Consider the following 25,534-nt stretch of genomic DNA (forward strand, 5'->3'; position numbering starts at 1 on the left):
TCTACACATAAGGTTTTGAGACGAAATCGTAATTTGATGTAGGACTACAGGTGACAAACGCAATCGAGTGCAATTAGAAAGTTAAGACGACTGTTAGAGGTTTCTGCTTCTTCCAGCAATTATTAAAAAATTGGTTTCAGATAAAGTACAGTTTAAACAGAGTCTTAAAGGTTTTTTGATAGGCACCTCCTTCTACTCTATAGATGAGTATATTAACTAGGACTGCTACACCAACTTAAGTAAAAATATCTGCTAGATTTCAGCTTTGACAGCACTAGGTCACAACAGTCAAGATACGGAATTTTGAGTATGATAATTTTATTGAAACAGCAAAGCGATGTTTCATTCTGACAGTGTGTTAATTCTGTAAATATTACCAGTTCCAGTTTACTGTTATGTACTCACATATTTTGTCAATCTCCTGACAAATGATCGGGTAAGTGAGTATTCTATTCAAACGTGTGTGAATTCCTAAGGGATCAAACTGCTGAGGGCTGCTGGATTTCAGCTTTGACAGCACTAGGTCACAACAGTCAAGATACGGAATTTTGAGTATGATAATTTTATTAAAACAGCAAATCGATGTTTCATTCTGACAGTGTATTAATTCTGTAAATATCACCAGTTCCAGTTTACTGTTATGTACTCACATATTTTGTCAATCTCCTGACAAATGATCGGGTAAGTGAGTATTCTATTCAAATGTGTGTGAATTCCTAAGGAATCAAACTGCTGAGGTCATCGGTCCCTAGACTTACACACTACTTAAACTAACTTACGCTAAAAACAACACAGACACCCATACCCGAGGGAGGTATATTCAAATGTTGTATGTTTTTATGTCATACTTTCTGACTCGTTCCACACCCACGAGAATCATCTCATTTTTGGATCTATAGAACGAAAACTGAGTCTAATCTAACCTCTGTATTACACTCTACAGTCTACGTGTATGTCATTTCATGTCTCATGTTAACGGAGCTGCATGTGTTTCCTCGTAAACGCCTCATACAGCAACCTCGGCCGGAGCCTAGAGCACGTAATGAAGTATGACTCAAAGACTGAGAAAAGGCAGTATGCCGGCTGGATGGGACATTTTTTGGCTTCAAAATAACATAAAACCGAGTAAAGTCATTTGCTGTCCTTTTTCTGATGCGCGAGCTGATCAAAAATGAACACGAAGGACACGATAGCTCCAGGCAGTTTGCTTTGGCATACAATGTAATTCGGTATATCAGTATTTTTTTCAACAGGGGTAATATAAAAAGGAAAGAAAACTGTACAAAGAAGACTGCCTTAAAAAGAGTATCTTCCTCTATACTGCGCAAACCACTGTAAAATGCATGGCAGAAGATATTTCTGTGACTCAGGCTTTCTTCCCTATGGAAAGCGGGAAGAGTGATACCTTAAACGCCTCTAAGCGAGCTGTAATTAGCCTAGTTTCGTCCTTTCTCCCTACGGGAGCGATGCGTTGGGAACTGTAATACACTCCTGGCCATTAAAATTGCTACACCAAGAAGAAATGCAGATGATATACGGGTATTCATTGGAAAAATATGTTATTCTAGAACTGACATGTGATAAAATTTTCACGCAATTTGGGTGCATAGATCCTGAGAAATCAATACCCAGAACAACCACCTCTGGCCGTAATAACGGCCTTGATACGCTTGGATGGCGTGTACAGGTACAGCTGCCTATGCAACTTCAACACGATACCACAGTTCATCAAGAGTAGTGACTGGCGTATTGTGAGGGGCCAGTTGCTCGGCCACCATTGACCAGACGTTTTCTGTTGGTGAGAAATCTGGAGAATGTGCTGGCCAGGGCAGCACTCGAACATTTTCTGTATCCAGAAAGGCCCGTACAGGACCTGCAACATGCGGTCGTGCATTATCCTGCTGAAATGTAGGGTTTCGCAGGGATCGAATGAAGGGTAGAGCCACGGGTCGTAGCACATCTGAAATGTCACGTCCACTGTTCAAAGTGCCGTCAATGCGAACAAGAGGTGATACGCCAGTATGGCGATGACGAATATACGCTCCCAATGTGCGGTCACCGCGATGCCACCAAACACTGGTGCGACAATCATGATTCTGTAAACAGAACCTGCATTCATCCGAAAAAGTGACGTTTTGCCATTCGTGGAGGCAGGTTCGTCGTTGAGTACACCATCGCAGGCGCTCCTGTCTGTGATGCAGCGTCAAGGGTAACCGCAGCCATGGTCTCCGAGCTGATAGTCCATGCTGCTGCAAACGTCGTCGAACTGTTCGTGGAGATGGTTGTTGTCTTGCAAACGTCCCCATCTGTTGACTCAGGGATCGAGACGTGGCTGCACGATCCGTTACAGCCATGTGGATAAGATGCCTGTCATCTCGACTGGTAGTGATACGAGGCCGCTGGGATCCAGCACGGCGTTCTGTATTAGCCTCCTGAACCCACTGACTCCATATTCTGCTAACAGTCATTGGATCTCGACCAACGCGTGCAGCAATGTCGCGATACGATAAACTGCAATCGCGATAGGCTACAATCCGACCTGTATCAAAGTCGAAATAAAATGGTTCTGAGCACTATGGGACTTAACATCTGAGGTCATCAGTCCCCTAGAACTTAGAACTACTTAAACCTAACTAACCTAAGGACATCCCACACATCCATTCCCGAGGCAGGATTCGAACCTGCGACCGTTCCGGTCGCGCGGTTGCAAACTGAAGCGCCTAGAACCGCTCGGCCACACCGGCCGGCTTTATCAAAGTCGGAAACGTGATGGTACTTGTTTCTCCTCCTTACATGAGGCATCACAACAACGTTTCACGAGGCAACGCCGGTCAACTGCTGTTTGTGTATGAGAAATCGGTTGGAAACTTTCCTCATGTCAGCGGGTTGTAGGTGTCGCCACCGGCGCCAACCTAGTGTGAATACTCTGAAAAGCTAATCATTTGCATATCACAGCATCTTCTTCCTGTCGGTTAAATTTCGCGTCTGTAGCACGTCATCTTCGCGGTGTAGTAATTTTAATGGCCAGTAGTGTATATTCGTAGATTCCTCATTTAATACTGATTCTTTAAACTTCTTAACTAGACGTTCGTGGGACAGATGACGTCCATCTTCAAGCGTATAACAGTTCAGGTTTTTCTGGCAAATGTGATAGTTGAATTTTTGACCACGGTTTGATTACACACAAACATAAGACTTTATGTCTGCTGCTTCGGGAGACAACCACTGTAAATTTATGAGACACTACTCAATAAATGGCAGTTACATGTGAAGAAAATGCCTGGCGTGAAAGTATACATAGTATAGTCGAGAAAGAAAATGATGCGTAAAGAAACGTGTTGGAGGAGCTATATGCAACACTGGTGCCAGCTGCTTCCAGTCCACGCCTGGTGACTTGGCGCGCATGCTCCGCCCACTTCCGACAAACCCATTCGCTCGACTCCAGTTAAAAGCGGAGAGTGCGTCTCAAAACGGCGCGCCACTGTCGTGGGCGGAAATAGCAGGTGGGAGCTTACGTCAGCGACAATTTAGCTGCCGGCAATCGGTTCACGCATTCTGTGGTGCCGACGTCGTTTGTGGAAGACTTAAGTTTGTGGGAAGGGTTTGGGAAAGCGCAGTGCACCTGTAAACGAAATTGCATACAAAGCCCATCTACAACTACATACATACGCCGTATGCAGCCATACGGTGCTTGGCGGAGGGTACCCCTTATCACTACTAGTCGTTAACTTTCCTGTTCCACTGGCAAAGACAGCGAGGAAAAAACGACTATCGACAGAGGGGTCCAAAAAAATGTATCCACTGTTTAAAAGTCCATAACTTGTAAAATAATTGACGGAGTTGTCTCATTTTTGGTGAAAGTGTAGCTTAAAGTCCAACTTAAAGATATCACTGTAGGTGTTCGAAATGGTCAGCATTAACATCCATACACAAACGATGCCGCCGAACTGCAGCACGAACTACTGACTGCAACGTGTTCAGTTGGATATTTGCACATGAATGTACGATGGATTCTCGAAGTTCATCCAATGTGCGTGGCTTTTGTCGATAAACGACGTCCTTTAGTGTTCCCCACAGGTAAAATTCCAGAGGAGTTAGGTCTGGGGAACGTGGTGGATACTCCACAGCAACTCTACGGCCTATCCATCTTCCTGGTAGTTTTTCGCCGAGATACGTCCTAACACGATTTTGGTAGTGGGCTGGGACACCATCTTGTTGAAAGTAAACTCTTCAGTCTCCATACAAGTCTCGCATGGCAGGTAAAATGGATATCTGAAGCTTCTGAAGGTACACCTCACCGGTAACTGTGCCGTCAAAGAAGAATGGCCCAATCGAGCCCCGGTAAGACAATCCACACCACACATTTACTCTTGGCAAATTCACGGCTTTGTCTACATGGACGTTCGGATTTTCGGCGGCCCAGTAGATGCAATTGTGGCGATTTACTGTACCATTGAGTATGAACTGTGCCTCATCAGACCACACAATCATCTCTGCAAACTCTTGTTCGTTGTACACCATGTTAGTAAACCACTCGCAGTACCCCATTCTACGATCTGGGTCGTCCTCGTTCACTGCGTGTAGCAATCGTGGGATGTAGCACTTGCACTTTGGTTGGTTGGTTTGTGGGATTGAAGGGACCAGACTGCTACGGTCATCGGTCCCACTTCCACTTTGCTCTCTTCAAAATTCGCCGAACACTTGAGCGACTCACTCCAGTTTCACGGGTACACTGTCTCACAGACTTCTGTGGCGAGCGAGTGAATTGCTGTAACACACGACGGGAGTTAGCTGGACTTGTTACTGTAACAGGTCGTCCAGATCTTTGTTCGTGTACATCTTTAACACAGCCTTCGGCCTCAAATTTGTCTCCAATGCGACGAATCGTTAAACGTGACGGTGGCTCTGTTTGATACTCATTTCGCCATTGCCGTTGAATCTCATTAATGTTTTCGTACGTAAAATACCACTTCAAAACAGACTTCCTTTCATCGAATGTAAGCCTTGCGCTAGCCACGTTTACTCGAGTAACTAGGTGCAACTAAGAACAAAACAGTATCTGGCGACTGTCATCTGACAAAACAAAACAACGCAGTACAACGCTTGTGTGGCGATTGCCGGAACTACAAACTATTACACTACCAAAGATGAGACAACTCCGTTAATTAGTTTGCCAGTTATGGACTTTTAAACAGTGGATACACTTTTTTGGACCCCTCTGTATATGCCCCCGTATGACCCATAATTTCTCATATCCTATCTTCGTGATCCATATGAGAAATGTATGTTGGTGGCAGTAGAATCGTTCTCCAGTCAGCTTCATACGCTGGTACTCTAAATTTTCTCAGTAGTATTCCTCGAAAAGAACGTCGCGTTCCCTCGAGGGATTCCCGAAGCATATATGTATAGTTGCGTGTTGTTCGAACCTACCGAAAAAATTTCGCAGTCAGCCTCTGAATAGCCTCGATGCTTTCTCTAATGCGACCTGGAGCAGATCCCAAACACTCGAGTAGTTCTAAATAATAGGGCGCACTAGAGTCCTGTGTACGTTGTGCTTTATAGATGAACTACGTTTTCCTAACATTCTGCCAATAAACGAAAGTCGACCATTCACCTTCCCAACCACAGTCCTGACATGCTTGTTCCATCTCATATCGCTTTGCAGCGCTACTCCCAGATATTTAACCGACGTGACTGTATCGAGCAGGACACTACTAAAGTTGTATCCTAATGTTACAGGTGGTTTGTCATAATCACCCGCATTAAATTACATTTTTTTGGTTTTAGAGCTAGCTGCCATTTATCAAAACAAACAGAAATTTTGTCTGTGTCATCTTGTATCCTCCTACAGTCACTCAACGAAGATGTCTTCCAGTATACCACAGGATCATTAGCAAACAACGGCAGATTGCTCCCCAACCTTTCTGCCAGATCGTTTATGTACACTACTGGCCATTAAAATCGCTACACCACGAAGATGTGCTACAGACGCGAAATTTAACCGACAGGAAGAAGATGCTGTGATATGCAAATGATTAGCTTTTCAGAGCATTCATACAAGGCTGGCGCCGGTTGTGACACCTACAACGTGCCGATATGAGGAAAGTTTCCAACCGATTTCTCGTACACAAACAGCAGTTGACCGGCGTTGCCTTGTGAAACGTTGTTGTGATGCCTCGTGTAAGGAGGAGAAATGCGTACCATCACGTTTCCGACTTTGATAAAGGTCGGATTGTAGCCTATCGCGATTACGGCTTGAGGGTCTGAAAGGGTTAATGCGACTTCAGCATCAACACCAACGACAATGTCACTTCCATTTCTAATACTACCACCACTGTCGCCACACGATTCACCCTTGTTAACGCTTTCAATAAATTGTGTTAAAATTTTATCCTGACTGTTAATTTTACTGCTGGCGATCGGCTGGTTCAGATCTGCATTTCCAGACTTAACAAAATGTTCCTTACCTGATATAGCTTGAACGACATCTTCCTTTTATCGTTCAGTAGCTCGTTTCTTATTTTGTGTACCACTCAGCTTCCTCAGCTAATATATATTTTTGTTTATGACAACAGGCATTTCGGGGCTTTAGTCCAGTTTCGACTGGCCTAACATGTGGTGTCACCGCCAGACACCACGCTTGCTAGGTGGTAGCTTAAATCGGCCGCGGTCCATTTAGTACATGTCGGACCCGCGTGTCGCCACTGTGTGATCGCAGACCGAGCGCCACCACAAGGCAGGTCTCGAGATACGGACTAGCACTCGCCCCAGTTGTACCACGACTTTGCTAGCGACTACACTGACGAAGCCTTTCTCTCATTTGCCGAGAGACAGTTAGAATAGCCTTCAGCTACGTCCATGGCTACGACCTAGCAAGGCGCCATTAGCCATACATAGTTTGATAGTTATCGTATGAAATGTCTCATCCAGAATGCTGTATTCACAACAAGGATAAATAAAAGTTAAGTATTCGAGGAGCTGCATACTTTTCTTATGAGAATTCACTACTTATCCTGTTCTAGAATTCACGCCCGTCTGCGTTAGATTTCGGCGTCCTCTATCTACAAGGTGTTGGCACATTTGCCAACACATCATAACACATATTTGATCTTTAGTTAGTAAATCGTTAAAAACATTGACTGTAATTTGGATGCTGCAGCTGCCTTTTTATTCTGCTCCTTGTTCCAATTTTCGCATTTATAATCGTGGCACAAGCACTTTTTCACTCGTATGTTACACAACACACAGAATTGCTGCTAACGGCTGATAGATACAATACCTTCACTTGTATGTTGAAAAATATTCTTATTTGTATCGTTATTCAGCATAAACAGTTAACTTCGTTTTGATCTTAAGACTTCATGGATAGGAATCCAAACTTTTTTAAAGATGTACTGTATTGCACAAACTCTTCAAGACACAAATTTGAATCCGGGAGTCCAGAGGATACTACTTCAAGAAGCTTAATGGTAGTATACAATAACATTATTTTAGGTCACTAATTTTGTAACATTTTATGAACAAATAAAGTAAGAAGAATCTTGTGATCAATGCAAAATTAAGACATGACCAGACAATGATCCACCTTGAGGCCTTATACACAGAAGGAAGTCTGAAACTTATAATAACAGCATTACATAAAGTCACTGCAACACATGGAATGAAAGATTTTCACAAGGATATTGGGACCTCAAAGAACAGAAGACCATCAGTATAGAAAATGGGTGAACCAGGAACTACGCAGCCAGACAGGGAGGATCTCACACACAGTCAGGAAAAGAAAGTCTTGCACTACCTCATTAGAATAGACCATTGGAAGTTGACTATCAGGTACTGGTACTTAATTTGCTAGTGAACAAGAGAACCTAAGTACACTGGACCCACGAGCTGTAATGGGAACTACACTAGATGGGAATAAAGAACAGAGATTTACGACAGGACAACGTTTAAATAAAAAAGTGAGCCTGCCACAAAAAAATAATAGTGAAGAAGGCTGCAGTGAATGAAAATGAAATAATATTGGAAAGGGGTGAATATCAGAAAAAAGGAGATCCAAATTAACGCTCCATTACACGCTATGGATCTCACTACACGGCTGAGCGTGTCTGATTACAGGTTTAGCCGCGCGAGGGCGACGTTGTCTTCCTCTTTCCTATTCCTCAAGCATTTGTTCCTCAACTAGTTAGTCAAGCGCTGCCTTGCGTTTCACCCACGAAAGGCGATTAATTTACTTCTGTATGTGACAGATACTTCGTGTGTTTTTAAGTAAGTGCTTTTAAATATTACGCTCCTATTTTCTCCAAGCTACTCGCACATAATTCGTTTTTCCGAAACCCAGTATTTTTCATTTTTAGGTTCAAAATGGCGACAAATCAGTACAGTATGCTTTCAGTAACCCCGCAGACATCTGGCAAATTCACCAACATCTGTTTGATGACTTTGACCAGAGTGATGACGAAGTAAGTCTACCTTCTTTAGCTTCATTTCCTGAAGAAAAATGAAACCTCATTCCAGAGGTTCCACAAAAGGAAGCCGACACTGATGCCAAAGAAGGCGTTCAAGAACGCGAGGAGAACTCTTGACACTGAACAAAGTGATTCAAACACGTCACCTGATTGTGAAGACGATGAGACCTCTTATGCTTACCTCAAAAACCAAGAAAGATAAACACTGGATTCAGTTACATGGAGAAATACATCTTACCCACAAAAGAGGACAGGTAAACACAATCTGATAAGACAGCTCCCAGGTCCAGTAGCAAAGGCAAAAAGAGTCACAGACCATACTGGAAAACAGACTCTGTTGATACGATGGCGGCATGTTAGAAATAGTTGTAATACTCACTAACCAATATACTAATAGCATCTGACACAATTATTGACGTATCAGAGACGCTACAAACACCGACGAACCCGAGATAAAAGCATTTATGAGACTTCTCTACGTTGCTGTAATTTATAAAGCAGGGAAACTGTAACTTTAATATTTATTGGGCTGGTGATGGATTCGAGATTGAGATATTCCGTTTCACCATGGGCATCAAAAGGTTTCGTTTCTGACTTCAAACTCTAAGATTCCATGACAGGCAAACTGGGAAGAGCGAAAGACACTCCATCGCCTTGCCACTATCAGCGACATTTTTGAAAAATTCGTCAAGGACGGAAAGTGAGTTATCAAGTAGTAGAAGATGTCGCCATAGATGAGAAATTGTAGGCCTTTAGAGGTAGGTACAACTTTATTCAATACATCTGTTCGAAGCCAGCTAAATATGGAGATAAAATATTTGCTGATGTCGATTCAAGCGTGTATTTTACATCAAAATCTACGCAAGCACGCAACCTTATGGCCCTTCCCAGGTCTGTGGATTTTGTTCAATGCCTGGTTGCCCCACTTAGTAAGTCAAGACGCGATACGCTGAAGAGCCAAAGAAACGGGTGCACTTGCTTAATATTGTGTAGGGCGCAAATGAGCACGCAGAAGTGCTGCAACACGATGTGGCATGGACTCTACTAATGTCTGAAATAGTATTGGAGGGAACTGACACCGTGAATCCTGCAGGGCTGTCCATAAATCCGTAAGGATACTAGGGAGTGGAGATCAGTCCTGAACAGCATGTTGCAAGGCATCCCAGATAGGCTCTGTCATGTTCATGACTGGGAAGTTTGGTTGCCAGTGGAAGTGTTCGTGAAGCCACTCTATAGCAATTCTGGATGTTTGGGGTGTTGCGTTGTCCTGCTGGAATTGCTCAAGTCCATCGGAATGCACAATGGACATCAATGGATGCAGGTGATCAGACAGGGTGCTTACGTACGTGTCACCTGTCAGTCATATCTAGATACATCAGGGGTCCCATATCACTCCATCTGCACACGCCCCACACCATTACAGAGCCTCCACCAGCCTGAACTGTCCCCTGCTGATATGCAGGGTCCATGGATTCACGAGGTTGTCTCCATACCCGTACACATCCATCTGCCCGATAGAATTTGAAACGAGCCTATACACAGTTTCTTTGGTGCTTCAGTGTATGTCAGCTAACAACTGGTTCAGTGATGTTACTCTGCTTTATACCTTGTTGACAAAATACGGCCTATCCTATGTGGGGACTTTGAAAAAGAACAAATGCAAATTCCAAGAGAAATAAGGATTTGAGAAAGAGAGAGGCATTCTCCATTAGTTTTTGCTTTCAATAAAAAAATATGTGTGAAATCTTATGGGACTTAACTGCTATGGTCATCAGTCCCTAAGCTTACACACTACTTAACCTAAATTATCCTAAGGACAAACACACACACCCATGCCCGAGGGAGGACGCAAACCTCCACTTTCAATAAAGAGTGCACTATGGTTTCATATGTGCCACATAAGAAAACGAATGTACTCTTGATGTCCAATATAGATTTGGAGGAAGCAATTGATGAAGGAAGTGGGGAGAAAAGAAAACCAGACATGATTACATATTATAGTAACATAAACTTGGTATGGACATCGTTTGACAAAATATGTTCTGCTTACAGTGTCCAAAGAGGCACGAGAAGATGGCCGATGGCCGTGTTTTCACATCATTCTATACGTAGCTGGTACAAACAGCCTAGTCATTTGCCTGGGGAATGGACAAAACGTGCCAACTCCCTGAGTGCGCTGGGAAAAGAGCTTTTAGGTAGAGGGGAGTGGGCATGGTAATTGCGACGATGAATAATCAGTTGCACTTACTATGAATACTTTTATTCTCACAGAGTATCCACAATGTGTGTAGCATAGAGCACTTACTAAGAGAACTGATCTGGCAAAGATACAGTTGTTCTTGTTGCAGTAGGGCAGTGATATTATTGGGGGGAAGAACCAGTGATTCTACATCCCCACAACCTCATAACGAATCACTAGATTAGGTGATCACAGCTCACACGCTTGTCATGCCCTATGGTCTTACATCTTCGAGAGCTTCTTCAAGATCAAGTACCACAAACTTCAAGCAACTCTGCAACATCAGATACAGAAGCCGACAAATGAAAGCACTGCCAACCATGCTGGGGCGATGAAACTAAAACCAAATATGCAAGCAAATGATGTGGCCAATATTTATGCCTACAACACTGTGACTATTTTTGTACAAGTTACTGTAAAATTCATCATGACGATGATGAAAGTAATACAGGTTGACATTTCTTAAAAGTAGGTGTTGTTAGGGACATTTTTTCTGTTTGTTTCTTTTTTACTAGTCCTAGTAGTACTAGCCAGGTTTAACTCTTTGGACTGAATTTCTATGAACTAGATTATACTAAAAGTTTGTACCTAATTTACCTAATTAATAACGTTCTTAATTTGATGTATGTGTACTTTTTCACCTGGGAAATCAGAAACATAACTTTCTTCAGTTAACTAAATGTGTATCTCACAGACACAAGGCATGTACCGGTGTTGGGTGACGCATGTAAAGGAGTGTTAACGTGGTTCTCAGATGACCAAAACTAAAAGAAGAAAGATGAAGAAACATGAAGATGTTTAAGAACTGTAAAAAAGCATAGAACTGGATTATAATATTAATGTGAATAACGATTGGCTTATGCTGGCAATAATGTTTACAGACATTCAGATATTTGATTCAAGATTAACTACACCAACAGCTGTTTGAGTTACAGAATGTAACAGAAGACTATAATTTCTACTTTCTTCTCAAAAATTGTATTATTACTTTTTTGTGATGCATTGTAAGGCTGCTGTACATTGGCTTTCAAGAGCAGCTGCAATAAACAAACTGACAAATCTACCATCCTTGTTTGTAAACATTTGCCTTTTTGAGAAAGTTGATAATTCAAATATACGAGGCCACAGATTTTATTCTTACATGAAACATAATCAGTATACAAATGGTTTCCGTACATAAAATTTGTAAAACAGTGTTATACAATTATTTTGTACAGACCAGTTCCATATTTAAAAAGTCACAGAAAAGCTGAAATGATGTGCAGTGCAAAGTAGAACTGTGATCAACACATAAAGGATAGCAACTGCCGAAAATTTGCAGTAGCATGGCAATATAAAGAGGCTAGTATGAATCATCACTGAGAAGGAACAAGTAGAGCCTAGAATTTATTCAATTAATTTTTGCAATAAGAAGTGCTAATGACTCCACATCAAAAGCCTAAGTCATGGTAATACCACTACAAGTGGAGAAATGAAGAAAAGATGAGCCTTGCACATTTGGAATGTGCTATCAGACCAGCAGCTTCCACAGTGTAGACTGACTGAAAGCCAGATCAAAAGAAAAACAATAAATGAATTCTCAAGTTTTCAATAAGCTCATGATTTATTTTGTAGTTACTGTGCACAAATTTAATCCTGAATCACTGTCCTAAAATGTTTCTTGACTCTTGTCGAGAATGCTCATCTAGTGAGAGGGGAGAAAGACTTGATTATCTCAGCTGCCTTTTTTGGGAAGTTATGCAAAAGACCTTGTGCAATAAATCTAATGAGACACGTTTTGTTTCTGCTACACAATAATTTTACACCGAAAATTTCACAATATTTTAATATTTTATTTTAGCCATCATCATCCTGTCCAATTAATAAATGGTGTCACTAGGTCTAGGCAAACATCTCCATTTGTCTCTGATTTTCATTCATTTTTTTCCTTAATATCATAAATGTTTAATTATTTTCAGTATTGATACACAACCTTTTGTTGTACCTTTCTCTTCATCTCTTACTGTCACTTTTCCTCCTCAATTTATTTCCTGTATGTTCGTAGTCTCAGCTCTCTATCATGAACTGCAATTTCAGTGTTTTTAAATTAATGTCCTGATGAACTTCCTATGACAACTTCTGAATTGCATTATGATTTATCATTGTGGCTAATCTTGACTAAAAAGGTAAGAGAGAATAACAGTTTGCCAAAAGTCTGGAAAGAAATGGGGCTGAGACAGTTTGAACAGCCATGAGATTTTGTCTCAATGTTCTGCTAAAGACATTCTGTGCAGTCACATGTGTGTATATTTGAAGTAACTGTCAATTATTATTTTGATCATGTGGAAACACAATTGAAAAACATTTCACATAGAAAATCTGTCAGCATGATGACGTCAATCTGCAGGATTGCCATTCATTAATTAAATTCTTTTGTATCTCTCCTAAGAAGAAAGTGAAACTCAGAGATTTATGCTTTCATGCTATTAAGTGCTAAAACATTGATATAAATACTCATTCTTTCTGTCTTTGCTCAAGCACTTCTATTGTACCTTGACAATGAACTAAAAATGCCTTTTGTAAAAAGGTACACTTAGCAATGCATATGACTTTTCTGTTAAATTTTCTAAATCATCTATTGGCTTTCACTGGATAAAAGATCTGATTTATAATTACAAAATTCTTTTCACAGGATGAGCCTGAGTCTCTGTGCATGTGTAAAGATTCACGTGAAGCATGCGGGACAAATAACAGGACATATGACTCCATTTGTCAGTTGAAAGCAGATGCTAGTAAATTTGAAGAGCAACCCTCAATTCGACTAAAACACTGGGGACCTTGTGAAAGTGGTAAGAGCTCAAGAACACTTTTATGCAGTAAAATAATTTCTGAAAGCGTAATAATATAACAAAATGTATTTGTGAGATTGAATGTAGTTAAGTATAAATCATTGCATGTAAAACATTAAGTATATTAATTTATGACAATCATGAAGATGGTTCACTGAGAAAGTGTGTTGCATACAGACTCATGCCTCATTAGAAAGACCTCTATTAGATCCACGTCATATATATGTAATTAACTACCTGTAACAACAGAAATTTGAAAAAAACCTGCCTGCAAGTCAATTACATACTGAAAATTTGTGAAACTTATCTGTTTATGTTGAGAGGGATCTCTTTTTGTTTTACACACTGAGTGTCACAAATACACAGACTATGTTGCTAGAAGTTATGACTTTCAGTTCCATTTGCTCAGTGTGACAGTATTACATGTAAGTTGTGTGCCAAGTAGGTAGGCACAAAAAGGCAAATTAATCAGTTATCAATATGAACTCAATTTGATGTTGTTGTTGTTGTTACTGTTAATAAGAAATGCCAGGAACTCAGTAAAATCAGCCATCACTTAAGTATACCAGCGCCTGTAAGTAGGCAAAGTCAGTCTATATCATGTTGCGTTAGTTAACTGATTAGAAAGTATCTTCAACAGCAGCAAGGGACTGTATTACAACTAATGTTGCTCCCAAGGACAATCCCAGGAGTAAATGCTTGGCCTTACAGCTATGAAGAAGCCACTGATCTTGCTTATGTGTGACATCTTTTCAGCTTTGCAAACATTGGTCTCTAGGACTGTGGAAGAATATGTTGATAAGTGAGATCTGACACAGACTGACAGAATCAGGCATCATTCTAGTGAATGACATTCAGAGGGGGAATAACATGTGCAGTGAACTGTATTGGTGGGCAATTGATTCAATGAAATCTGATGTTCCAGGCTGTTTTCTAATTGTTTCAGAATTTTCCAATAGAAGTGTGATGTACACTGAATCTCAGGCCTTGCCATTGGTGGTATTGCTTGTGTACCTCAGTGATACAGATAGCTGTACCATAGGTGCTACCACAGCAAAGGGGTATCTGTTGAGAGGCCAAACAAAAGTGTGGTTCCTGAAGAGAGGAAGCAGCCTTTTCAGTAGTTGCAGAAGCAAGTGTCTCGATAATTGACTAATTTGGCCTCGTAACACCAACCAAAACATCCTTTCTATGTTGGTACTGTGAATGGCAGAAAGCGAGGGGAAACTACAGCCATAATTTTTTCCAAGGGCAAGCAGCTCTACTTTAGGTTAAATGATGGCATCCCATTGGGTAAAATATGCTGAAAGTACAATAGTTCCCCATTTGGATCTCCTGGAGGGGAGTGTCCAGGAGGATGTTGTCATCAGGTGAAACAAAACTGGCATTCTACTGATCAGCTGGATCACTTAATTTGAAAAGCATAATTGATAGGTTCAAGTTAGATGTAGTGGGAATTAGTGAAGTTCAGTGGCAGGAGGAACAGGACGTCGGGCCAGGTGAATACAGGGCCATAAATACAAAGTCACAAACAGATAATGCATGAATGGGTTTAACAATGAATAATAAAATAGGAATGTGGGTTAAGCTACTGTAAACAGCATAGTGAACACATTATTGTAGCAAAGATAGACATGAAGCCCACACCCACCACAGTAGCACAAGTTTATATGTCAATTAGCTCCATAGACTATGAAGAAAGTAAAGAAATATATGATTAGATAAAAGAAATTATTCAGATTGTTAAGAGAAACAAAACTTTTATATCAGTGAGGGACTGGAATATGATAGTAGGAAAAGGAAGAGAAGGAAAAATAGTAGGTCAATATGGACTGGAGAAAATTAATGAAAGAGAAAGCTGCCTGGTAGAATTTTGCTCAGAACGTAATTTAATCATTACTGACACTTGTTTTAGGAATCATGAAAAAATGCTGTATACATGTAAGACATGGAGACACCAGAAGATTTCAGATTGATGATATAATGGTAAGACAGAGATTTCTGAACCAGATTTTAAATTGTAAGACATTTCTAGGGGCATATGTGGACTCTTGACTACAATTTATTGGTTATGAACTGTAGATTAAAACTGAAAACATTGCAAAAAGGCAGGAAATTAAGGAGATGGGATGTGGATAAGTTGAAAGAACCAGAGGTTGTTGGGAGTTTGCATTAGGCAATGGTTGACTACAAGTGGGAAAAGGAATGTAGTAGAAGATGAATGGGTAGCTTTAAGAGATGAAATAGTTAATGCAGCAAAAGATCAAAAAGGTAAAAAGATGAGGCCTACTAGAAATCTTTTGATAACATAGCAGATACTGAATTTAACTGATGAAAGGAGAGAATATAAAAATGCAGCAAGTGAAACAGATGAAAGGGAATACAAATGTCTAAAAAATGAGACTGATAGGAAGGGCAAAATGGCTTAGCAGGAGTGGCTAGAGGACAAATGTGAGGATTTAGAAGCATATTTCACTAGGTGAAAAATAGATAACATATACAGAAAAATTAAACAGACTTTTGGAGAACAGAGAAGTAGTATATCAATATCAAGAGCTCAGATGGGAAACTAATAATAAGCAAAGAAGGGAAAGCTGAAAGGTGGAAGGAGTATGTAGAGGATCTATAAAGGGAAGATGAACATGAATGGATTATAGAAATGGAAGAGGACATAGATGAAGATGCGATGGAAGATATGATACTGCAAAACGAATTTGAGAAAGCACTGAAAGTGCTAAGATCACACAAGGCCCCTGGAGTAGACAAGACTACACCAGAACTACTGATAGCCCTGGGAGAGCTAGCCATGAGAAAACTCTTCCATCTGGTCTGAAAGATACATGAGATGTGCGAAATACTCTCAGACTTCAAAAAGAATGCAGTAATTCCAATTCCAAAGAAAGCAGTTGCTGACAAGTGTGGCAATTACCAAACTGTCAGTTAATAAGTCATAGTTGCAAAATACTAACACAAATTCTTTACAGAAGAATGGAAAAACTGGTAGAAGTGAACATCACAGAAAATCAGTAAGATTTTCAGAGAAATGTAGGAACACATGAGCAATATCTATCTTGTAAGATAGGTTAAGGAAAGGCAAATCTACATTCATAGCATTGGTAGACTAAGAGAAAGCTTTTGACATTGTTAACTGGAATACTCTTTGAAATTCTGAAGATAGTAGGAGTAAACACTTATAATATTCAAGGGATATGAAAGGGATTCAGTTGTTGGGGAGGGAGTGAGACAGAGTTACAGAATATCCCCTATTTTATTCAATCTGTATCCTGAGCAAGCACAAAAAAGGAGTAGGTCTTGAAGTTCAGGGAAAAGAAATAGAAACCTTGAGGTCTGCTGATGACATTGTAATTCTGTCAGAGACAGCAAAAGACTTGGAAGAGCTGCTGAACAGAGTGGGCAGTGTCTCGAAAGAAGGATAAAGAGGAAAATCAACAAAACATGACAAGAATCAGATGAAGCTGAGGAAATTAGATTAGAAAATGGGACAGCTAAAGTAGTAGATCGGTTTTGCTTATTTGGGCAGCAAAATAACTGATGATATTCAAAGTAGAGAGGATATAAAATCCAATGGAAAGAAGAGCATTTCTGGAGAAGAGAAATTTCTTAAGGTTTAATATATGCTTAAGTGTTAGGATGACTTTTCTGAAGGTATTTGTGTAGACATGCATGGAAGTGAAATGTAGATGATAAACATTTCAGCCAAGAAGAAAACAGAAGCTTTTGAAATGTGGTGCTACAGAAGAATGCAGAAGATTAGACAGGTAGCTCATGTAACTAATGAGCAGGTACTGTGTGGAATTGGGGAGACAAGAAATCTGTGGCACAACTTGACTAAAAGAAGGGATATGTTGGTAGGATGTATTCTGTGACATCAGGCAGGCTTGCACAGACTAGAGTAGCATGGAGAGCTGCTTCACCCCAGTCTTTGGATTGAAGACTGCAACAACAATAACATACACTTAAAGTGTCGATATGGCTCTGTAGAACACTGATGACACAGGTAACAACACTAACAAATTTGGCAAACAGTCTAAAACAAATTAGTGGAAAATGTTTGCAAAGGACAAATATAAGGATGAAATTAAAAACAATATTGTATCATACACTTTGCATTTGATACCAAATGTTCCAGTTTTTATAGAGAAGGAATGGGACTTGGTTTTCTATCTCAGGCATGCACAAACACATCACCGAAGGATTTCAGAAACAAAAACTTCTTCCTCTAGTAAGAAAATGATTACGAAATGGAGACAAATCAGAGAATAATTATAAAAATTCTCTGTGATTTGAGACTGAGATAGATACTGGGAATATCTAAATTCTGATAACCTGAGTAAAAAGAAAGTATAAGCACTTGGAAAGTGCAAATTGAAAAAGATAGAGAGGGAGGAAGGGGAAGGCAGAAAACAGAACCATGGGTGATACTAAAATGAACAGTAACAAAGGGGAAAAAGGAAAGAAAGACTAAAGTGGGGAGCAAAAGATGTTGACACAGAAATGTAATGGACCTGTGGGCAAAAATTGCTACAGTTTGTTGGTGATCTGTTCCTCTGGTCTGTCAAGATGACATTCAGCTCTCCCACCTGTGTACTGGAGGCTTTGATAGATTCATGAGGGCTACACGGTACTGTCAGAGCAGTGACTTCGCTGCAGTAAGATGGATGCTACTCATGAAAACTCTTCACTGTTCCAACAAGCTGAGAGCAGCTACATGTATGCACACTCCTCAGGCGACACATTTTTCTGACACTGACCCACAGCATTTGTGTTCAATAGGTATAGTCAGGTGGTCTCTGACTCATGTGAAGTGATGCTGGACTGCTGCTGGGTGACAGTGCAGTGATTCTGTAGGACTGACCCACTGGGAGTTGAGGCAGTAGCTAGTGGTTAGCTGAGGCTAGTGCAGCATTCCCTCTGGCCACATCGGTGCTTGGATCTTATGAGGTCTGCATGCTTCAGGTGGTGGGCAATGCTAGGTCAGCTGCAGCATGAAGTGGTAAGGCAGTGATCAGCTGCATGTGAGGCTAGCTGGCAGTCAGCCTGTTGGGAGGAAAGAGGCTTCTGCATATGAATCTCAGACCTGCATTTGGCTGGCAATGACCGGCACTGGTGAGTGACCAATCAGTTCGGAGACTAGGAGGGCCTCAGTTCAACTCTGGGCTCACCAGATGGCAGCTGGAACCAGTTCAGCCTAAGGCTTTAAATGGGGATTGGAGTTTTTGTTGGGCTTCTGGGATGGGATCACTTGGCAGAGTTTGTAGGTGGATGAGTTAGATAGTGGACGGAGGCCTTCTGCTAGGCAGTCACGACAATTCATAATAACGTTGGTGAGACCTTTGTCTGCAGGTAGGATGATTAGGTCAGGATTTGTTTTGAGGTTGCTTATGGCTTTTCTTTCTTCTACTGAAAGGTTGGTGTTCTGATGAAAGGACTTGGTGAAGGATGGTGAGGCTAAGTTGGAGGAAAGGAATTCCTGAAAGGTGACCAGCAGGTGGTTATGTGGGATGGGGGGGGGGGGGGGGAGGATCACAGTTGGATGGTGCTATGAACTGGAAGAGGCAGGGTTCAATTTTGGAGTTACGGTGGTTTTTGTTGGAGGGATTGGTGGCAAAGAAGTGCTTCTATTGTAGGGATTGGGAGAAGGCATAATACATATGAGTATTTAATCCTCAGTTAGCTCATTGTCAGAAACACTGACTGAAACTTGGATTCTATAGCTGTCTTTCTGTAATTATTGTTGTTGTACCAATTTTCACATTTATATTCATGGCACAAGCACTTTTTCATTCATATGCTGCACAAACCCAGTGCATTGTGCAAAAACTGGAACAACAAACAAGCAGAACAGAAAGGCAGCTGCACATCCAAATTACACTCAATGTTTTTAATGATGTGCTAACTGAAGAATAAATATGAGTTAGGACAGTCAAAGATGAACAAAAGCCTGAAACACCCATTGGCATAAATAAAAATATACAAAAAATGGCTGATTGCTGTATTTCTTAAAATAAAGCGTAAAGCAATAAAACAAGGATGGAAACCATGAGTGAAGGCTTTGGCATGAAGAGGATTGCCGGGTCTGATCATGGTGCTATAGAGGTTTGGGAAAGAGCACATTATATTAGGAAACTGTCGACTCCAGTGGAAAATTTAATTACTGGCTACTAACTTTTCAGCAGAAGTTCTTCACAAGTCAACAAAACCATTTAAGTTTGTTAGTTACCAGTTCATCACCCATACTAAGCATTTGATTTCTTCCAAGTAAGACTGCTGTGTCTTTTCTGGCAAGTGAAAAACTGACAGTGCAAATATCATTCATTAGCTATCATCAAGTGCATTACTGTGTGTCGTATTGCAAAAAGAAATTTTATACAATTTTTTCTGAAGGCATTTGGGCTTGATGTAAAAAATACTACAAAATTAAATAACGTTAATACTATCTATAGCTCATACATTTTAGGCACCTTGAAGTAGTGTCATATACAATAAATTTTAACTATAAAGTTTTCAGAAATAGTACTGCATTGTAATGTATGAAAACTGATACAGCTCACTTAAAGTAAGATTTTATTAGTAGCATATGTACCACACTCTTGAAGGAATAGAGTATGCCAATTCATTGTATTGTATAATTTATCTCATGATGTAATTTTACTGTTAAACATATTTTCAAGGTTCAATTAAATCCACTTACAAGCGTTAATGCTAATAAAACATGAGCTAATTCTCTAGAGCAAGATATTAACACTGCAATTACCTTTATCTCATCACCAATAGAATACAAATTTTATTTGATATTTTAGTATATCTGTTTTATTGTGCATCAATGAAATGGAAGTCACCTGTAGTACAGAAGAAATAAGAAATGAAAGTCAGAATGAATTAAAATACTCTTAAATATAATGGAAACATCTCAGACAAAAGAGCAATTTCTGAGTTTATGCATCTGTCACTATACTTCAGGTTTTCCTGTTTCAGGACTTGTAAGTGGACGACCCTATCGCAACTACTGCTAAAAGTGCTTGGAGTTTAGTTAATTTATACAATTAAAAGTGACTTACTGATTTTTATATTCTCAAAGTAGATACAAATTACAACATTTTTTTCTTTTGTCTCAATTTCAGCTCCATGGATCACTTCAGGACCTGAAGATGTAGTAGTGCCATTAAACTCTGGCTTATCACTTGACTGTGAAGCTAAAGGTTATCCGGTACCATCTATCCACTGGGAATTCAAGGCTGAAAATGGCTCGGTCAGGCTACTGCCAAGTAAGTAGTTTCTTCATTTTAATGTACATAAAATTATGACTGCTACGGCTTGTAGTTAACAGTTACTCATTATCAGATGATGATGTTATGGAACAGTTCCAGTGTGTCATCTAAATGTGTATTAAGATATTCCTATGTCACATAAACTTAATTTAATTAAAAGTACTTTACATAAGAAACAAGGGCAGGAAAAGATTGAAAATGATTACTCAGTGCCCTCACTCTGTACTCAGGTATATTCGTTTGGTGCTCTTCAGCTGATTTTTTTAAAAAAATGTTATAACTGTCACTGATGCATTTTATTCTCAAAGATAAAATGTAAGAACAGCTAAATACAACACTTTAAGGAAAAACAATAGCTTTTTTTCAAAGTATTTGCTTTCCTCCTAACATATTTGTATACACACACACAGGGGTTGGACAAAAATACAGAGCCACTGCAAGGGATGCCTGCTTAACCATAAATACAAATGCTAGACAACCCTACAGGCTATTGTATTTGACTGCTAATGGCACCTATGCAACATCCTCAATATGTTGTAAGTGTTAGTCATGGTCAGAACAGTATTCTGCACAGTTACGAGTGCATTATGCTGGAGCTAAGTAAATTCCGTTGTGGGCAAATTGTTGGTGCTTGTATGGTGGTTGCTTCTATAACATAAGTAGCCAAAGTGTTTGATGTTGGAAGAGGCATTGTATCTAAGGTTTATACTGCACATACAGGAAACACAGAAAAATGTCATTCACTAAGTCAGAGCATGAGTGAAAGTGGGTGCTGAATGATCATGACCTATGTTCACTGAAGAGGACTGTGACAAAAAATAAGGGGCCAACAGCTGCAAAAGTCATTGCAGAACTGATTGCCACACTCATGAACTCTTTTAGCACCAAAACAACATGATGTGAGTTCCATAGGCAGGAAATTGCAGGGTGAGCATGAGTTACAAAACCAGTTTTCAATTATGTAAATTATGATAACAGGAAAACAAGCTGCTGAAGCCATAAAACTTGGACTATGGAGCAATGGAAGGAAGTCATTTGGTTGGATGAGTCTTGATCCACACTGTTTCCAACTTATGTCTCAGTTTACATCCCAAGAGTGAAGTATGACAGGGATTTGATGATAATTTGAACAGCCCTATCATTTTATTCTAAGGTCCACTTGGCTACTCTGCAAGGTAGCAGGGAGAGTTCCTACCTGTGCAATTCAGAAAAGCTGGTGTTGGTAGGAAGGATCCAGATGGTGCAGACTGTGAAGCAGCCATTGAAGTGAAGAATATTGTGTTGGGCAGTGAGCTCAGCAACTGGTTGGTCCAGCTTTTCCTTAGACACAGTTAGTCAATGGACATTCATGCAGACAGACAGTTTGTTGGCTGTCACACCCACATAACGCAACACAGTGGTTACAGCATAGCTTGTAGAACACATGACTACTTTCACAGGTGGCCCTGCATTTAATGGTATAGATGATGGTTGTGACCAGAATGGAGTAAGTGGTGGTGGGAGGATGTATGTGACAGGTCTTGCATCTAAGTCTATTACAGGAATTTGAGCCGTGAGGCAATGGGTTGTGTAATGCACCTCTTTCTCTGCGAGACAAATATTAATTATTATCAGTAGTAGTATATTAAGCTACAAATTATCATTTTAAACCTGTGTGGTCTCCCTGGTGTGCCTAGACAACCACAAGTCCCTGTCACGCTGTTCACTTTAACAACAGAGTACATACAGGGTTGAAGACATGGAGAAAATAAGGTATCATCACAATTTAAATTTAGAGTAATATAACTTTCTTACCTTTATTGGTCGTTGTTGCACGCTCGTGGTCCAGTGATGAATCTCGCCATCCACTGTTTGTTAAATCAATTTGAGGTCCAGGGTGTGTATTCTGCTGTGTAAGAACTGACTCATATTTAAACTTCCAGCTTTTATTTTATAAATGCTGATCGTGATGATATTCAATAATTTTCAATGTAACAGCTTTTCCAATACATCATTTCGTTCTCTCTATCCTTGACCTTCTCAAATCAAGCTTATTACAAGACATCTCAACACCAACTGCCCATTGTCTCTACACCCGCCAACCACCGGCTTCTGTTCACAGAGCTTACAAACTGTGCAGTACTGCCAACCTTGGTTGTATATCGATATTTTACACATCGCACATATACATATATGAAGAACATAGTATGAAAAATGAAAAGTGTTAATAATATAGCTCTGTGGCAATATACCTCATGTTTGTCCTCATATTAACAGTTTTGTAACACAATAATAATATTTCAGTTTATGTAGTTAAAGTTCACTGGCTCCTTCAAGTTGATTGATAGCACCGCACACCTCGCCAACCGGTGGTATCGGTAGTTTCAGTAGTCCGTTACATTACAGTTGGGAGCAGAGGTGGAGTAGGGATGGATGAGGATATTGTGTAGGTTCGGTGGGTGGCAGAATACTACCATGGGGTAAGAGCAGGGTGGGGAGGATAGTATGTAACATTCCTCATTTCAGGGTATGATGAGAGATAGTTGAAACCCTAGCAGAGAATGTGATTCAATTACTTATGTCCTTGTTGGTACTTATTCATGAAATGAATTTTCCTTTGTGGCTGCATGGTGACACTTCAGTAGGTAATGGATGACTGGAGAGATAAGGCATGGAAAATCTGTTTCCATACAAGGTTGGAAGGGTAATTTCAATATGTGAAGGCCTCAGTGAGACTCTTGGTGTATTTTGAGAGGGGATGCTCATCACTACAGGTCCAAAGACCACGGGTAGCTAGGCTGTGTGGAAGGAACTTTTTGGTGTGGCTGGCAGCTGTCAAAGTGAAGGTATTGGGGGTGGTTGGTAAGTTCAGTATGGACAGAGGTACTGATGTAGCCATCTGTGAGGTGGAGCTCAACATCAAGGAAGGTGACTTGGTGGGCTGAGGACAATCAGGTAAGTGAAGGGGGGAGAAGGTGTTAGGGCTCTGTAGGAATGTGGATAAGATGTCCTCGCCCTTGATCCAGATGACAAAGATGTCATCAGTGAATCTCAGCCAGGTGAGAGGTTTGGGATTCTGGCATTCCTCTAGATGGCCCATGAGTAGGTTGGCACTGGATGTAGTTATGCAGGTGCCTGTTGTCATACCATGGATTTGTTTGTAGGTGATGTCTTGAAAGGAGAAGTAATTGTGGGTGAGGATATAGATGGTCATAGTGACCAGGAAGGAAGTTGTTGGTTTGAAATCAGTTGGGTGCTTGGGAGGATAGTGTTCAATAGCAGCATTAGGGATGAGCAAGGCACCATGTGGTAAAGGAACAGGAACTGTGGAGAGTCAGTGGAGGAAATGGTTGGTATATTTTGTATAGGAGGGTAGGTTGTGGATTACAGTCTGATGGTGTTGGTCTGTGACAGCAGAGATCCTCTCAGTAGGGGCACAGTGTCCTGTATGGTTGGGTTTATAGATACAATGAAGGCTTTCATGACCAGATGTTTCAGCTGCTGAGAATTCTTCTGGGTTGTATGCTCATGTTCCATGGAACTCTTCAATCCCTAATGTTTTGTCCAAAACTATGTTGGACATCTTCGGAGGTGCTCCTGGTTGTGCAAGACTCAGCACAACTAGGAGCACCTGCGAAGATGTCCAGCGTAGCCTTGGATGAAGTGTTAGGGATTGAAGAGTTCCATGGACCATAGCCATATAACCCGGAAGAATTCTCATCAGCTGGATTTATAGACTTTAGGAAGCATTTAGAAGGTAGAAGTGCATGGAGTGGTAGGGGGTGAGAAGAGAGATTGTTTGTTGTTTGTTTGGAGGGAAGAGACCAAACAGCGAGGTCATCGGTCTCATCGGATGAGGGAAGGATGGGGAAGGAAGTCGGCCGTGCCCTTTCAAAGGTACCATCCCAGCATTTGCTTGGATCGATTTAGGAAAATCATGGAAAACCTAAATCAGGATGGCCGGACGTAGGATTGAACCGTCGTCCTCCCGAATGCGAGTCCAGTGTGCTAACCACTGCGCCACCTCGCTCGGTGAGAAGAGAGAGAGAGAGACTCCAGGGATAGGTTCTGGGATGGGCCTAAGGATGTGAGGGGAGACTGGAGATTCTGTTCGATTTCTGGAATGGAATCTTTTTTTGTGTCTGTCTGCAACTCAACATCTTTCCTATATGGTGAGTACCAATCTATCCTTTGATAATAATATTGGCACTATTCCATCCTGGATTTTCTATTGTTTGATTTATTTTGAGCAGATGGTTAGAGAACCAACTTGTGAAGGTAACATCTTATTCTTCCTAACAACTAACAGATCTGAGCTTATCGGATCATTTAACATAGAGGAATGTATGAATGATCATAAGGCTGTGATAGCAGCTATGACCATGGGTGTTACAAGGGGTGTTAAGAAAAGTAGGAAGACATTTTTGCTTAGCAATAGTGACAGAATACTAATTGCAGAGTACCTGAATAGTCAAAGTCAAATATTCAATGCTGAGGACAAAGATGTGGAGCACAACTGGAAACATTTTGAAAACACTGTTCAATACACATTAGAAATGTAAGTTCAGAGGAAGGTATTAAGGGATGAGAAAGACCCACTGTGATTTAATAGCCATGTTAGAAAACAGTTACATAAACAAAAAGAACTTCATCACATATTCCAGAAAAGTCAAAACATAGCTGACAAACAAAAGCTGAATGACATGAAAACAAGTGTAAGGAGAGCAATGGGAG

General features: G+C 40.5%; 1 protein-coding gene across 1 annotated transcript in view; it reads left to right on the forward strand.

Moving 5' to 3' along the window:
- The window catches only part of LOC126470486 (insulin-like growth factor-binding protein-related protein 1), a 200,822-nt gene that overhangs the window by 158,107 nt on the left and 17,181 nt on the right, over positions 1-25,534 (forward strand). The window contains exons 3-4 of the mRNA XM_050098398.1: positions 13,376-13,532; positions 20,675-20,818. Of these exons, the coding sequence (XP_049954355.1) occupies positions 13,376-13,532; positions 20,675-20,818 (301 nt within the window). The remainder of the gene's footprint in view (positions 1-13,375; positions 13,533-20,674; positions 20,819-25,534) is intronic.

This window comes from Schistocerca serialis, chromosome 1 (genome assembly GCF_023864345.2).
Source record: "Schistocerca serialis cubense isolate TAMUIC-IGC-003099 chromosome 1, iqSchSeri2.2, whole genome shotgun sequence".
In the NCBI taxonomy this organism is placed as follows: Eukaryota; Metazoa; Arthropoda; class Insecta; order Orthoptera; family Acrididae; genus Schistocerca; species Schistocerca serialis.